This window comes from Sinocyclocheilus rhinocerous, unplaced genomic scaffold, assembly GCF_001515625.1.
Source record: "Sinocyclocheilus rhinocerous isolate Xijiao unplaced genomic scaffold, SAMN03320098_v1.1 scaffold297, whole genome shotgun sequence".
In the NCBI taxonomy this organism is placed as follows: Eukaryota; Metazoa; Chordata; class Actinopteri; order Cypriniformes; family Cyprinidae; genus Sinocyclocheilus; species Sinocyclocheilus rhinocerous.
Genome location: NW_015649240.1, coordinates 161,135 through 178,746, shown reverse-complemented (window position 1 = coordinate 178,746; position 17,612 = coordinate 161,135). Strand labels below are relative to the sequence as shown.

Sequence of the window (17,612 nt, the reverse complement as noted above, 5' to 3'; positions counted from 1 at the left end):
TCAGTAATACCTCCTCTTCTCAAATCGGCTCAAACTGATAAGCGATATTAAGGACGCCGTTGTTTACAATACAACCAGAGCACATGCTGCTGAGGAGAGGGGCGGGATGTTTAGACTCGCACTAGAGGCGGTTTAGCCAATCACAACACACTGGGCTAGCTAACCAATCAGAGCCCATCGCCTATTTCTGAGGGAGGGGCTTCATAAAAGAAGGAAATGATCAGCACGTTTCTCAGAGAAGGGACAGAGCTGTGTGGAATAAAGGTAAATTATGTGAAAAAATTATGCGTTTTTTAAAAAAACGAAGCATTAACACATTTTAGACTGCACCCCATTAACACGATCAAGCCTAGAAAAAACCCAGTGAACCACCCCTTTAAAAAAAAAAATGTCCATCCACTGATTACCCCCATTTCAGCTAATTTGTAAACTTCCCAAAGCTGAAAGTGTTTTATTGGTGGAGTTTGTTGATTCCTCTCAGACAGTATTGAAATGCAAGTGCTTGTCGAACTCGAATTTTCAATACTGTGCTATAAGTCATCGGGCATTGAAATGCATCAGAGGTGTGAATGTGTTTACAAGGTCTTCTGAACATGCCCCCTGCCAGCTGCAAGTTTATTCCCTCAACAGCCCTTTTCTCAGCTGTGATCAGAGAAAAAAGAAACATCTACAACTAATTTACATGACTGCTTTTGCATGTTTTACCAGTGTAGTCTATCATTCGCACAGAATTAACTTACAAAGCACAGCTTAGATTTATTTTAAAGGTTAAAAACTAACAAAGCATGTGGTGTAAAACATCATGGTCCAGTTGACATTTTTCTTGTTCTAACTATTACAAACAACCTCAGACTGGGTTGGTGTCCAATATATCTATTATGAATCTGATGAATTATTTTGTCTGGCCTAGAACAGCACATGCCAAAAGAAGGTAGTGGAAAAAATCACACTTCATTAACACTAAATTAATTCCTATATAGTGACATGATTGTTATTTTTTTCTTCCTTTTAGCATGTGCTCTTTCTTGTTTTGCATGCATTTTTTATCATTTGCATGCAAGCTCCTTCTGTATAATACAAAATAATATAATAATATTTAAAAATTAAACGCTAACCTATAAATCAGGAAGGCTGATGTTGAGTAAAGTGAATTTCCTTTGAAGTGGATCACCTGGACCATGCGGTAAGCTCACAATTATCCATTTGGGAACAACCAAAACAAAAGCGGTTTCAACGAAGAAGCGAACACAAAGATTAGTCCGTCATCATCCAAAAAAGTCAAGGGAGACTTTGGCAATATGACAACCTACAGAACATTTCCTGCAACAAGGCCGAGATTGGGACACGCAGATCTCACGAATAGGAAGTTACACTCTGGCATTCTCTTGAATTCGGAAGAGGCTAGATCTTTCTGAATATTCAAAGATTTGGATACTGCATCTGTCTTACATATAATTATTCACGTGGTAGATTCCAAGTGCAACTTATGCTATGGTGAGGGCCAAATTCATTTGTCTAGCGTGAAGCATAGACATAGTTGTGTTTAAATTGGCTTTGTTATTTATTAGAATTGCACAACTTGGAAGAATCAAGACAAAACGAATGAGCGATAGATTCCAACAGTTATTCCTGGGAGAGCTGGAGAGGTCTACATCACACTTTTAACTTGTGAAAAACTGCTAAACCTTAAAGTGGGTCACACTTTGTATGTGCAGTAGTAAAGTGGACTGAGGAGTGATTTAACTAAACAACAAAGGATCATTAGTCAAACAGCTTAATGACAGGATAGAATGCATTAAAAAAAGATAAATATGTCAGATCAAGGCATTCTGCACAAAACCGAGGCCTAAAAAAATAATAAAAACAGTGTGTCCTCAGTGCATCATTGTAATGAAAGTTAGCAACACTGTGCAACTTCGGCGTCCCTGAAGCTTAATAAAGCAGGCAAAAAAGGTCAAGCACAGTTGTTCAAAGGCTTTACAAGGCCTTTTAAAGCTTGACAGAGTAACTTCACAGTTCTGGAAGTAAAACCCAGTGTACCACATTAGTGTCAGAACACCTCTGACACACCCAGCTTCCTCCCTGCTTCCGCTTTCATCTCTGACACAAACGTATAGATGGAGGGAGTCACAGCATCTGTGTCCTATTGCATTTGAAGGTGATGGAGAGATCTAATTGGCTGATTGATATCTGATGGGCTTTTTGAGTCTAGTGTGTGAAGAGAAAGAACTCTATCAGTGTCTCTCACAATGGATTAAAAGGTTTCTCTGTAAACAAAAGTAAAGCAAAAACTAATTGACCTGTTTTTATTATGCATTACACAAATGTAAACAATTTTGTGACATTTTTGTACTTTATTTTTAAAATAATTTTACAAGTAGGTCATCTTTTCCTTCTTTCACGTAATAATAATTTTCAATGTACGCCATTTTTTAAATTGTTTCTAATATGTATAATACTCTTACAATTTTGGTACTTTTTTATGCCAGTTTACAAATGTAAGCTTTAAGATCCAGAGTTTTTAAATTGTATCTTTAGTAATTTAGTGGCATATTAAAGGCAGGGTATGTGATTTTTCAAAAACACTTTAGAAAACTGATTCGGGCCGAATAGCAAAACAAACTTGTAGCCAATCAGCAATAAGGGGCGTGTCTACTCGTGATGTGGAGGAGAGCGCGTTCAGTGCATGGGACGGACATTAGCGGAGCCGAGCGACAGAAAGATAGAGATGGCGGATAAAAAACTAAAGAGGAAAACGTCTGCGGAAGGATAAGGCAAGAAGTAGGACCCGTGTAAATATCGGATCAGCTTTCCAGCGCTGGAGAGAACTCAAGGAGCGGAGGCCTGTGATCGGACGCCGAGGTTGCTTTGTTTCTTCTCAATAGGTGAGTAACACCGTGTCTACAACAGCTAAAGTCTGCCTACACTGGACGCGATCAAACGACCGTTGAAAACCATTTGAAATTTGTGTCAGCACGTCATAAATAGAACCTGGCAGCAGTTTTCTGTCGGGGATTTGTTGCGCCGCGTCGCGCCGCTCACGTCCGTAGACACGGAGTAACATTGGTTTTGTTTTGTTTCACAGAACTAATCGTTGCCTGGGTTGCGTACGTATATGTGGGGCGGAGCTATCAAAATAGGGGCAAGACCCTTTTGGGGTAGGGGCGTGTTTGTTTTGGTGATTTCAAATATCAACATTGGCTACCAGAAATCACTTACTCTGCCTTTAAATGTGATAATATCAATATATAATGTTATATTTTTGAGTTATAGGATTTTTCATAATGCAGCTTAGTCATAAGCAGTCATAATTATTCAATCCCTATTCAATATTGCTGTTTTTAAATCACTTATAGAATAAAAATAGTTAAAACACAATTAAACCTTCGTAAACTATAAAGACAACTAGCTTTAGCTGTTGCAAATACATAGAATTACCCCATGTGCTAAAGTTGAGTAGCAAAATTGGCCAAGACAAAAGAGCTCTCACAAGATCTATATAGAAGAAGTTGTTTTATTACACGCTTTAAAACAAAGGTTACTAAAGGGGTTTTTGCAATGCACAAGAAGAACCATTTTGGGTTCACTAAAGAAGCTATCAGTGAACAGTTCTTAAAAGAACCATTTCTTTCTTAGTGTGATGAACATTTTAATCATCTAAATCTTCCTCTATAAAGAACCTTTTGTGCAATGGAAAGGTCAAATGGATGTTAAAGGTTCTGCATTAAACCATTGATGCTAATAGAGAATCTTTATTTTTAAGAGTGTCCATTAGAGAGTCTATGACTACAAGAACATTTCCCAAATACAAAAAGTTTCTAGAGACTCATTCGTGAGTTTAAAATTTCTTTTACCACAGAAAACCCAGTCCTAGGAGTGTCAAAAAGCATAATTTCATCAAGGTCAATAAGACGTTTGATCAACTGAGAAAAACACTTAATTTAATTGCCAAAGACTATATAAGAACACTAAACAAACATGGCCTTCATGCCTGTACACCTCGCTGAACAGCACGATTGACCAAGAACATCATAAAGGCTAACCTAAATATGCTAAAATGAATTTGGATATACCTGAGGAGTTCTTGAAGTGCATTTTAGACCAAACTAAAACTTTTGAGCCCATGGATCATTGGTATGTCTAGTGCAAAAATAAAGCAATGTTTATGACCAGAACACCACCATCACCACCACGGTCAAACTGGAAATCTTGACTCTTTGAAAGACGTCATGAATTCTTTGAAGTATCAGGCCATTTTGGTAGAGAATGTGATGCCTTCATTGCTCAGACTGAAGCTTGGTGATCAATGGACTCTTGCAGCAGGTCAATGATCCCAAGTATGCATCCAAATCTACCAAAGCCTTGTTTAGGGACTGGTCCTAGAATGATCTTAACTGGCCTGCTCAGTCTTCAGATTTAAATCTTATTGAAAATCTTCTGTGGGATTTGAAGAAAGCGGTGGCAACTTGGAAACCAAAGATTATCGGTGATCTGGAAGCTTTTGCATGTGAGGAATGGGCTCAGATTCCAGTAAAGAAGTAACAGAAGATTCTAAGCACTTAGAGGCAACATTTGGAGGTTATAGAGTAAATTATTCTATACAAAACTTGACATTTGTGGGTTAAATAATTGTGTACACTCTCAGAAAAAAAGGTACAAAAACTGTCACTGCAGTATCTTTTCAAATGGTACTAATATATACCTTTAAGGTACTAAAATGCACCCTTTACAGGTAAATAATGTACAAAGGTGTACCGTAGTGACAGCTTTTGTACATTACATGATGTATATGGAGTCAGTTAGAGATTTTATTTTTACATTTGAACTGAGTAACTCAACTTTGTATTCACAGAATCACTCGAATATATATATTAATAAAATGTATTATAGTTTACTGATGCCTTAGTTGAAGTGTTTTCATTAAATTTTGTTCGAAAATTATGGAATATAGATAAATGTCCATCCATCTATCTATCTATCTATCTATCTATCTATCACCACAGCAATGGTCAATCCCAGGTTTCAAACTCCTGGTAGGTCGCTGTAGGGTCATGTCGTGTCGGATTCTGAAGGTGACAGAGAGGGTGTGTGGGGGAATCAAAGCCTTGATGTTGCTTTCAGGGTGTGCACACATTCCTAATTTGTCCCCCGTCACACGTCGACTGCATGGAACCGTTTAGAAGCCCACTGAAGTGCAGGACACGGTGTGTGTGATGTTGGATAGGTGTGTGGGTGGGAACAGGAGTGTGTGTGGGGGGTGAGGAGCGTTTGAAGGTCGGGGGGTGCATGTCGTGGTCGGTGGGTCTGAGAAGGTGATGCTGCCTCAGCAACCAAATTTGATAATTGCTCTGTCAGTGCAGTGCAAATCCTGGCCTGCGCATAGAACGCATTAGCGCAGCCCGCGACCAGGCTACGCAGCGTGACGCTAATGATGATATTTCCCCTCTTGCTCTACGTTCCCTGCCCAACGTCATAAATACTCGGTACGACTCCCTTGCCACTAGCTGCTAACATATGTTTTTATTTTCATGACTGCATCAATTTCCATGGCTCGGTGAACTCTGCGCTCCTTAATTATTCCACAGTCGTTTTTGCAGAGTGGAGTTTAATAGATTTGAAAGAGCCGGGCTGTCAGAGCTTGTCACAATAGAGTAGATGTTTCAAACCGGAGAGAGTAATTGGTTTGGGAACAGCAGGTTTCTTTGGCGGAGGCCGGACGGTGGCGGCGAATCACATCTCGGGTTGGGATTTAAAGACATGGGGAAGGTGGGTTAAATGTGAAATGTACTTAATTGGACGCTGAAAGTAATTTGATTGCTGTAATTACGCCATGACGCCTTCAATCTTCCCAATGAGGCAATAAAGAGTCGAAACGTCTGAAGTGTTGACGGACAAAATTTCGTTGTCAGTCAGAGAATGACTTGGCTCTGGATGTGGGCCAGATAACCTTGTTTACATCATCTATTTCATAAAATACAATGAAGTAGTGTCACCCCACCAGTCCCAAACAGAAGCCTTGTCCTCACAATGTTCAATTATATAAAAACAGTATCTCCGATTACAGTAAACACTACCTTTGCTTCCAGCTTGGGTCATCTAAGGGCACTTTACTGTTTTAAAACAGAGAAGCTTTGTTTGGGAAAGCAGACAACACTGGAGCGAGCCATATTCGTCGGTTTGAATTCACGCAGTCTCAGGTGTATTCTCTTACACCATCTCACCCCGTGTATAAACGCACACACATTTACACACTCAGATTAGCAGACTTTTCTGAGAAGTGTGCTGGAGGTGTACTGTGTGTGTCCCTCCAGCTAGCTGAAACCAGCTTGAACTCAATGGACTAGTCTAGTCCCCCCTCCCGGACACTTTATGGGCTGGTCTGATCCATTCCCCTGTCTAACACCTCCTTAGAGCCTGCGTTTCCTTTGTTCTGTCAATACACAAACAACCATTCACATATGGCCACTCTGTAATCAGTGAAATACTAGCCTCTGGGCTTTCAGCAACAGAGAGAGAGAGAGAGAGAGAAAACCATCCATGACCAATCAACTCTTAAAATACCTGTCTGGCTTTTGGTTGCAGATGTTTTCTGAGGAGGACACGGATGAAAAGATCACTTTCCTAAGAGATTCACATTTTTAAGGGAATAGTTAATGTCATAATTTACTTGCTAATAGTATTGTATATATAATAGTAATATTATATTACTATTACTATTATATAATAGTAATATCAGAAGCATAGAGATGCATGAAGTCACTTTTAAACCAAGCAGCTTTCTGTTGGTAAGCATGGCGAATTCGCATGAGCAACTTGAACATCTGAGTGGGGAACTTTTTCACATTCATGCAAAACTCCCAATTGCACAAATTACTCTTGAAATGACTGGATTTTGTCTGCAAAATTTCACAGAGGAAAGGTAAATGTTACCACACTTCAATGTAGTTTTTCACCAGGAATTATGCTGTTAAACAATTATTTAAAGATAAGTTAATATAATGTGGGCTGATGGCAACAGCTCAGAGTCTGCCTCTAAAGGTTTTTAAGATACTCTTAAAAATCTATTCCCTTATGGAGAAAATTAATGGGATTTTTACTTCTGGAACCCAACTGTTGGGCTCTATAACCTGTGAACTGGACCAAACTTTATGTTGAGCCAAAAGTCAGGCTGCTTGAGATTAGATGATGAAGCCTAAAGATGCTACAGAAATGCTGCTGCGATTAAATTTAAGCATCTACTTCAACTGAAGTTCATTTTAACAGTCTATATAATGGTTTATCAGGTGAAAAGTGTGCTGAAGGGGAAGGCCTTGACGGTAAGTAGACCATTACAAACAACCACCTTTCTCTCTCCAAAGCAGCGAGACTTAATGTGGTAATTCGGGATCACAGTCTCCTCTGGATTCATTTGACAGCAAAGTTATTTCAGTAACACATTTACAGATTTTACTATATAACTTTTTTTTTGAATTTCTAGTAAAGAGTACTGCATTTATTTATTAGCTTCTTTTTATTAAGAGGTACAGTGGAAATTTAGTAGAAAAGACAGGGTGAGCGAGGTCGTGAAATTACATGTCAGAACGCGTGCTAATCGCTAAGCTCCAACAACAGCTTTGCATTTAGTAAATTGTGTAGTAAATTAAGCTCAAATTCTCTTCCTCAACAAAAGGTGATCCATACCAGGTGTTTATGTATGACCTCATCAAGCCTACAATGATTTGTATTTCTGCAGTCTTCTCATTTCACTGTTCATATGGTAAGTCTCAGGTTGTCGGGATCAACCTGGCCAAGTTGTAACGATAGATAGAGGCCATCGCATCATAACAAAAAGCCTGCAAATCACATGGCTTGTCACGCACCATTTAGGAGCAAATGGGTTCACTTCATCTCGATAAGAGTCTCCAGAACTCAGTCAAGAAGGAAAAAAACCCAAACCTCATCCCATCATTCTCAGAGAGCTACAGGTGCCCCATGCGACCCTGGGCTGAGCGTGTTTGAAGTGCAGAACCGCAAAAACCACAGGGACCACAATCTGCACAAATATCGCTCACTTTATTTCACTCAGGAGATGCTTAGGAGTGACAAATGGCCCTTTTTAGCTTCACCGTCTCAAAAGCTAGCTAATGTATCAGGAAAACGCTAAAACAAAATTGTTCGCAGTAATGAAGGGTGAATTTCAAAAGCTAAAGAGGTCTTTGTAGGTAAATATATGGCCTTTTTATCCTGCAGTGAATTAAGCAAAATAACTCTCTAAATCACAGAAGATGAACCATATTCTAGCACTTCCACACAGAAACAGCTACCACAACCTCTGGGTAACATGACTAAGAAAGTCATCTGGTTAAACATTTAGGTTTAGTTCCTTTCACTGAAAATAAACTTTAACAAGGGAAAACGTTTCTGTGTTCAACATTTTTTTCCCCTTGCTTGTCCGATTGGGCCAGTTCAACCAAAATTGTAACTTTTTTAACAATATAATTTGTGTCTTAAAAACATCCATTTATCATTTTATTGAATATACATTTGTTTTCATGAATGAATGAATGAATAAATAAATAAACAATAATTATATTTAATAAATATATTATCAATAACAAACAAAAAAACAAATTATTATTATTATTAATTAGCATTATAATAAATACTGTAAGTATATATACACACACACACACAAGTTAACTACGTTTGCAATAATAGTCAATAGCTAATTTTTTATTAGAACTGTAACGTCCTATAATGTAACTTATGAATTCATAAACTTTCGTTGAACAACAACAAAAAAAGGATAAACAGGAGAACATTACTGATTTGTTTGATGCTTCCACACTGAAAAAAAAACTGGTGTAGGAATTACTTTACAAAGAATCAGCAACACACTGAATTCTTTGTTTTTTCCATAATGTAACTTATGAATTCATAAACTTTCGTTGAACAACAACAAAAAAAGGATAAACAGGAGAACATTACTGATTTGTTTGATGCTTCCACACTGAAAAAAAAAGCTGGTGTAGGAATTACTTTACAAAGAATCAGCAACACACTGAATTCTTTGTTTTTTCAAACTTCGAAAAAAAAAAGTCACAAATCATTCAAAACATGTTAGCCAGCTGATAAGTAACCAGTGACGTATTAAAATCACCAGAATTATCAACAACAATATTCAAAATATGGAGAGAAAAAATTGTTTGAGTTTGCAAAGCATAAAAAAGAAGCTTAAGGTGTAGTTTAGAATCAGTACAGAACAAATGTTCTTTATGGTTCCATAAAGACCATTTAACATCCAGGGAATAGTTTCATTACACAAAAGGTTCTTTAAGAGTGGAAAAGGGCTCTTTAGATCATTTACTTCACAGTAAGAAAAATTGTTCTTTTAAGAATTGTTCACTGAAAGCTTCTTTAGGGAACCCAAAATGGTCCTTCTATGGCATCACTGCAAAAACGTCATTTTTAAGAGTATAGGGTGATGCTGGTTCTGTCAAAGGGCCTGAAACTATTTCACACCTGCCCTTGGGCCATCAAGTCACCCTTTTTGTTGAGCCCTGCGTTTGGATTGGCCATTAGTAGATCAAGATTGAGGAACAGTCCTTTGGCTGTTAACAAAGACCCATGATTCATAAAGTTTTACAAGAGTAACCACCGAGAAACCACAAACTAACCACACAGCAGCTTCTAAGAATCCACTGACAAGCTATTAAAACCTGAAATGAAATCCTTTCCAAACTGGCCCTTGTCTCTAATGCCTCTCAGTGCTCAGAGCCGAGGGTTTTTGTGGGTAGAGGAATGCAACTCACATCTCTGCCATAGCCAGCCGAGAAGGTAATGCACTCACATGTTGGCACATGTTAAGGGAAGCGCACCTTGTCTCTTATTAATAAAGCTTGGCCTCCTCTCTCAAAACTGGCAGCTCGGTCTTTACCACTTCATGAATCACGCGGTGCACATTGCAACCGTCCTACACACACCCTTAAGACGTGAAGATGTAAAGAGGAACTTTTAATAAACACATCTGTAAAAGCATGCTTATATTACGCAAACTTTTACAAATAAACACATCATAGAGCGAATGCACTGCTTTGAGAGTGATAGAAGCAGTTTAGGTGTCCTTCTAACAGATTAGAACAGGGTAGAATGTCAAAGCTCAGCGCAGTATAAAAAACTGAAATCTGACAATGATGGCTTCCTCTCTGTCTAATCTAAACATACCAGCATGATCACTTATTTTCCCCTCGGGTTATCGTATTGTTCCACTTCCATTCTGAAAGCTCTCCACAAATAGTTCAAATGCTTCTTTGCTTTTTTTGGGCTGTATCTAGACAGTGTGTTAACATGTCGTTTTTGATGTACCTAACATCTTACAGTGAAACACACACAGAGCAGCTCTGAAATAAAAGAGAAACAACATGTAACCAAACGCTTAGACATGTTGGCAATAATATTCACACAAATAAACACACTAAAATGAGAGAAAACATAACACTACGGTGAGCATAGACTTATTTCAGAATCATTTAAAAACGTAATTATACGCAGCACAATAGAAATATTACTAGAATGAGTGCTTACCCCCTTTGAGTGACGCACTGAATCCAACCTTGTTTAGTTGCTGGGAAATCGAGGCCACGTTTGCGCCGACCCTGCTTCAGTGCAGATTCCAGTGTGATATTGCAGAATAATTAGGCCCTCCATCTCATACTTCAGGCATTCTTTTTTTCCATCGATGGGGAAAGGATTATGCAATGTGTTCCTCCAGAGGCCCATGCTACCTGAGGGAAAGTTCACACCAGCACGCCAACACAGGCGTAGTCGGAGACTGTGGGAAAGTGAACAGTTCCACAAGCTCGCAATGTTAATGAAACAGTTAAGAGCTTAGTTTGCTTCTAATGAACCAATGGAACAGATGGAACATATGTTGCGGAGATGATAAATTAGGTTAGACTTTTCTGGTCAGCAAAAAAGAATTAACTGTAAAATGTTGTACGGTATCGTTGCACTGCGTTTGTCCCCAAAAACCTTGTAAAAATGAAAAGCTGCCATTAATCAAGATGTCTAAAATCTTGAAAGAGTGTGTGAGAGAGAGAGAGAGAAAAAAAATAGTTCAAAAAGTACAAAAAGTTTTAGTTCACCTCAAGTTTTAGTGGTTTTCTACCGGTGGGTTGCAAAATCAAAAATCGCAAGTCTATTCTGATTTGGCTGTGGAAAAAACGATTCTTAAATCCTTATAAATATGCAAAAGGGACTTTTGTTTGTTACGTCAAAGGTTCAATTCAATTGATTTTTAGAGCAAACTCATCTGCCACTTGGTTGAATCTAGTCAAATTTGACAGTTGTATGGCATTCCCTCATCCTCAAAAACCAGAACAAAACTACCCGAAATAAAAGAAAATCGAACCCAGACTACATTTAATATGGTTTCATGGGTAAATCGCACAGTGTTTACATCATGAGTTTTGCAATGCAGTTATTCACTTAAAATCTTGCCCTCTGCTGTATCTTTATTATATGCATTTGGCAGACGCTTTTATCCAAAGCAACATACATTACACTGAAAGTATACATTTTTACTTTTCAGACTTTGGGTTTGATTTGGTACTTTTAATGCCATGCTCTTCTCTTTGAGCACAGGAATGGTGCAGGAATATCTTATTTGCAGTGCCACTTATTAAACTTGCACCAACACAATAAGTCATATGACACTCAAGTAACAATGGTGTTCGGCTTTAGTGACATCAAACGTGGCATGACCTGTGAGCGGAAGAGTATCAGTGAAACACAACAATGTTTGGTCTGTTCCTTACACAATGGGGGTGCAGATGATTTGGCATATAGACTAATGCTTGACCAATGTTCTGATGAATACTGGTGAGCAAGTCCAACTCAATCACTCACTATCACAGGTCTGACGACCCAAATGAGACTGCCAAGCTCATGACAGCTTAAATTGAAGCTACGTCAAACATTTAATCAGCTTTGATCCAACCAGTTTTTGCCACTAGGGTTCCTGGATAGACATGCCAAGTTGCCATTCCTTCATTCTCCCAGTCAAAGTTTACAAATCTGTCTCCTCTGCATTTCAGCAGTCTGTTTTATAACCATGAGCATGAATGCTTTGTTGTTTTTTTACCTGGCCCAGGTATATCAGACAGGTTCAGCGCTGCATCTTTCCATATAGAGCACTGGAAAGACTCACTTACTGTGAGATTTGGCCTCTGTTCCAAAACCTAGTAGTACCTTTTAAGGGAGTATCCTAACTCAATTGGAACGCACTACATAGGCAGCAACTTGCATTATAAAAATAACCCTCCTGATGCAAAATTTATTATCTGTATAGATGTTTGTATTGAATGTTAAAAAGCTAAAAAAAAAAACAAACAAAAAAAAACAGTATTCTAATAAGCACAAAATTACACAATATTTTTATGTATATAAACCCAAAATATTGGGTAATACAGTCAGTTTCTAACTAGACTGAAAGATTTAGAATTGAATTTCATTTGATTTGGCTGCTATCCTGGGCTTGGCTCTGTGCATTATCTATATACATGCAATTTGACCAAAAGAAAGTATTTTAGAAGATAGGATATTTGTACTGCATGACCGTAGCATCTGAAGAACTTCTACACTCATATTACTTAGATTTATGTATTTGTATTGCACATAAATTGTCCATCTATTTGGATTACAGAGTTTTAACATAAATAAAAACATTGTGATGCATATTTACCAGTCATACATAAATGAAACGGGTAAAAAACAGGAAATATTTGCCCAAAATCATGGTTTATTTGTACAGGGGGGGAAAAAAAAAATCATGGTTTATCATCATCATCTATATACATATTTAAGTTTATTTAAATAATCATTTTCAAAATGCATAAATATGTTCAAAGAATAAAATGTAATCAGTTAATATATATATATATATATATATAGCTAGCTGCGGAACAAGCAATATTCAATTAGTTAAAATGTATGGGACCTGAAACAAATTTGATTTATTGCTGATAATTATATAAACCTGGTTATTGTGTATTTAAAACACATTTTGTTTATTAGAACTACTGCAAAAATCTTACCTGTTAAGTCACACACAAATCTCATTTCTGACTAAAAATGCATCACATTAGGTTTACGTCAGGCAATGCGGTGTTGAACTCTCATAAAGGCACAGGAGACAGAAGTTCAAGGCATAATTAATCCACAAACGTAGATCCAAGAGGTCACAGAAAAAAACAATTCAGCACAGCTAAACACCACTAAACTCAACTAACACCTGCCATGATAGAACTGAAACTGCAGGATTAAATAGAACTCGCAAACAAGAGTAAACAGACGAGGAACACCTCAACAGAGTACTAAATCAATGAGTAACCAAGGAAACAAATAGGCAGGGAACAGAGGAGAACAAAACCAATTAACTAACAGCAACACCTAGAACAGAACAGGAAAGCTACATCAAACAGAATACAAACATGAATGAAACAAACTCAGAATATGACAGTTCAGAATATGACAGTTTATGTTAAAACTGTGTAATCTAAATGGATGGAAGATTTATATGCCATTTAAATTCATAAATCTTCAATTTAGACCCCTTTTGTGTATGGGTGATATGTGAAACCTAGCAGCTTGCTAGGTTTTGGAAGGGATGGTAGCCCTTTAAGGAAGGGACTAAATTGGTTCCACTGCACCTGCAGCCATAAAAGAAAATAGTATGTGAAAGTATGCTGCAACCATAAACATTTCAAACAGCAGCACACTACATTGATTTCACATGACTCATTATGCTGCATGCTTAATTCAGTTATCATCTGGAAGTTAATACTGTTATTTTGTGATTTTCAATCCAATTTAGTGCAAAAATGTCCTAATTTTTGGCAGTCTGATCAAATAATGAGTCATGGAGGAGATGTTAAAATGACGGATGACATTGCTTCCAGTTCATTCGTCACAATGGATGGAAGGTCAAGTTGAGCGTGTTTCTTTGTGATACAGTTTTCTCACACGGCTCTGCTTGTATCTTGCACATCAGAGTATTACATGCATACATAAAATCTGCAAGATGTTCAGAGTTCTCATACAGTTTTCTTTAAAATAGTCAGTATGTCTAGAACATCTTAATTCTACACCTGTTTTCCTTACCTGTATGCAGGTGCATCAAGCACAGATTTTATTACAAGGCGTCACTAGTGGCAGTCAAGGCCTAAATAAGAACAGATGAAACCAAAGAACAAATAATAATTCATTCCATAAGACTCAGATGCATTAAACTAAAGATATAATTTAAAGGACAACAGTTCAAATCCCAACCTAATGCAGAATTATTTGTGTAATGAATGAAGCAAAACTGCTACTGAATTGAACCAGTGATCATGCATTTTAATTTTATGTAAAAGAGTTATGATTTTTATTTTATTTTTTTAAATGAGAAATCATACGAGTTTCAAATGACTAGTTGGGGGTTGTTTCTGAAAACCCACTTATAAACATGCACATGAAAGGTCAAAGATACAAATATGTTTAAGGGAATTTGCATTTTAAGTCCACTGTTTAAAAAAGAAATCTTGGATAGGCCTACACAGGAACAAGTGGAGTATGATTTACTTGGGGGAAAAAGCTAGGAAACACTTGATTCACTAATAATTAAAAAAAGCAAATTAACATGACTTTTTTTTGGTACTCCAATGTACTCCAATAATCCATATTTACAGAATAGTCTAAGATCATGCAAGGAAAAGGGTCTGATAGCTTCTTCGATTCCAGTTCTAGTGAACAGAGATGTTAAAGAGCTGACGTTTGCACAGTTAAGCACTAATGTGCAACATGCAGGACAGCTGCATCTGTCCCATTATTAAATGGGATCAAAACGGTTTCTGTTCCCAACATGATCTTGCTGACACTGTTGTTTGCACAGTCATGACTGGACACTTCAGTCAGGCAGCTGAATCAGAGAAATATTTCATAATTCCTACAAACTGCTGATTGGAATAGCTTCAGGTGGAATTTCTGTATGTTTTCCTTCATCCCTGTTTCTGCCTGGAGTGTGCGCTGATCTGGAATTCCTCACACTTGGGAAAGAGGGGGAATTCCACACAATAATACTTCAAGGCTTGCCCACCCCCACCCACCCCACACCACACACACACACCCTGTCTGCTGAGCTCACTTCCTGCTGTAGACTCAGAGACAACAGGAAGTAGGTATAATGAAGGGGCGTAATCCAGGTGAGAGGCTGATTAATTGTCCCTTACAGTATAGAGGGAAGGAATGTTCCATAAATCAAAATATACTGTCATCAAAAACCATTATCGCCACCATGTGGTGAATGCATGAAGAATATTTTCCAAACTAAACTAGCAAAGCAAAAGAATTTTCATGGAAAGATCAATCAAAATGGTCTACAATGACAATAAGTATAAAAATACAGTTTGTTCTTACAAGTACCTTGCTTTTGGAGTTTGTGATGGATCTCTACATTTGAGATTCATCTGCTGTTGGATGTACCTTTCTTTTCCCCTAAACATTACTCTCTTCAAAAAGCATTAGAAAAAAGTGTGAGCTGCAAAACAAGCAAGTGGTATGTATAATTCACAAAGTTTTATTTTATGGCAATAAATAGCAAACGTTTGCAGAGTCCGTTCCAGAGTCGTCATCATAATGGCCATGGACTGGACCAGGTTCCAGAGTTTAGGAAACATGCTGATCAACATGTGATACGCTTTCCCACAAATTGCTTCAGACATTCAGGAAAAAGGAGGCAAGTGTAAAAAGAAAATGCAACAGTATGTTTCAGCTGACACTTTTATGCTTTCTGTTTCAGACGATGATAGAACGGAATCAGGCGAACACCTCAGGAGGAGAAATGGGATGGAGACTTGCTGGAGCAGGAGAAAAGACTGCTGAGGTCGAACAGAAGACATCTAAACAGAAAACCGTTTAGTCAGTCTTTGAGTGTTACAAGAATGTAGAGCATCATCTAACATTTACTTCATCAGAGCTGCTTTTGATTCAACGTTCAGATGTAGGTGAAAAAAATCAATTAAATCATTAAATCAATCAATTCACACCTATGTTATTTGTAAATGAAACGACTACTGATGGACAGCTAAAATCAAGACGCTGCATGGTGCAACTGTGCAGTGCAATATACATATGTATAGGGCATTGCACTGAACATTTTTAGATTAGAAAGGTGCAGAATATAGTTTGTTTTGTGCTAGTCTAGCCAGACGTCTTGTTCTGAAAACTTTACGTGGTAAGAACATAATCTCGTCTCCGGCCTTTGATGTTAACAGTCACAACAATACCTTACTGGTGCATTTGGTTACCTTCATCCAAAGACCATGGTTAAAGGCATAGGCAACTTCACATTGTTATAATTCACAGACAAAAAGTTGTTATACAGTATTTATTTCACAGATTAACTAAAGCCGGATTACCTCCATTTCCATTCAAGAAAGCCAATCTAACAATGCAAGTGAGCAGAATGATGCGACAAAATTTAACTGCTCCCAATATAATCAACATCAACAAACAAGCAGCACTGTGTCACTGCATTATAAACCATTTTGTTGATCATAATGGAACAATACAGTTTTGTTGCAATGCACTGCTTGTTTGCAGCATATACTATGTGTGAAAAAAAGAATCACGCTTGTACCAATTTCACAGGGCAACACATGTCAAACTAATTAAAACAGATCAAAGACAGATTCTTCTGCTTTCAAAAAACACCTAGGTATATTTCAGAGTTTTAACTATTAGTACTAGCAAATTAAAATGGCTTAGTGAAAAAACTATAAAAACAACTGACAAAAACAACATAAAAAGTGAAAGCTGGATTTTAAGGCATCAAATCAACTAAACTTTTTTTTTTTAACTATTAGTACTAGCAAATTAAAATGGCTTAGTGAAAAAACAATAAAAACAACTGACAAAAACAACATAAAAAGTGAAAGCTGGATTTTAAGGCATCAAATCAACTAAACTTTTTTTAAATTTTTTTTATCAATCATATTTAATGTCCTAAACAATCAAGGTATTATATTCTGGCCATAATTGTATTAACTGATAATTAATTGTATTATAATTGATAATTGTTTAAATGTTGAAGGCCATGGGAATTGCTGCAAGGCAGAATCCTGTGGGCTGCACGGAATACTGTGAACTGGACGGAATCTTCAATCAGACGGAACACTCAAAATTGTGACTGAATCTTTAGCATTACTACACTTCAGCTGCCATCTTCACACGAAGAAATTAAGGGGATGATTTACAGTGATTATGGTTTGAAAAAATATATACAAGAAGCAAACTGGTCTTGGGCTGGTAGTGCAAAAAAAATATTTTGCTCAAGATAACTTTCAAGCATTGTTGTTTTTATTTTTTTAAATGGCCTTACAAAAAATAAATAAACTAAAATTGTGATAAACCAGCACCAACCAATATTGGTTTTCTATTTTCTATTTAAGAGTGATGCTCACAAAAACACCCAGGATCAAATTTTAGCCAAAAAGCAAAAAAAAAAAACAAAGGAAATTATATTTTGCATTTAAAAAGGCTATTTTAATGACCATGAACATTTTTGCATATACCCCCCCAAACCCCCCCCCCCA

General features: G+C 37.3%; 1 protein-coding gene across 2 annotated transcripts in view; it reads right to left on the bottom strand.

The window, feature by feature from the left end:
• Window positions 1-13,596: 13,596 nt before the first annotated feature.
• The window catches only part of LOC107710471 (nucleophosmin-like), a 30,334-nt gene continuing 26,318 nt past the window's right edge, over window positions 13,597-17,612 (bottom strand). Inside the window, exons 11-12 of one of the 2 annotated variants that reach the window (XM_016515242.1) lie at window positions 14,140-14,200; window positions 13,597-13,688 (exon numbers count right to left, since the gene is read on the bottom strand). In XM_016515242.1, the coding sequence (XP_016370728.1) occupies window positions 14,171-14,200 (30 nt within the window). In that variant the 3' untranslated portion in view covers window positions 13,597-13,688; window positions 14,140-14,170. Of the gene's footprint in view, window positions 13,689-14,139; window positions 14,201-15,572; window positions 15,918-17,612 lie in introns of those variants that run through there. The other variant, XM_016515241.1, reaches the window with a different exon arrangement.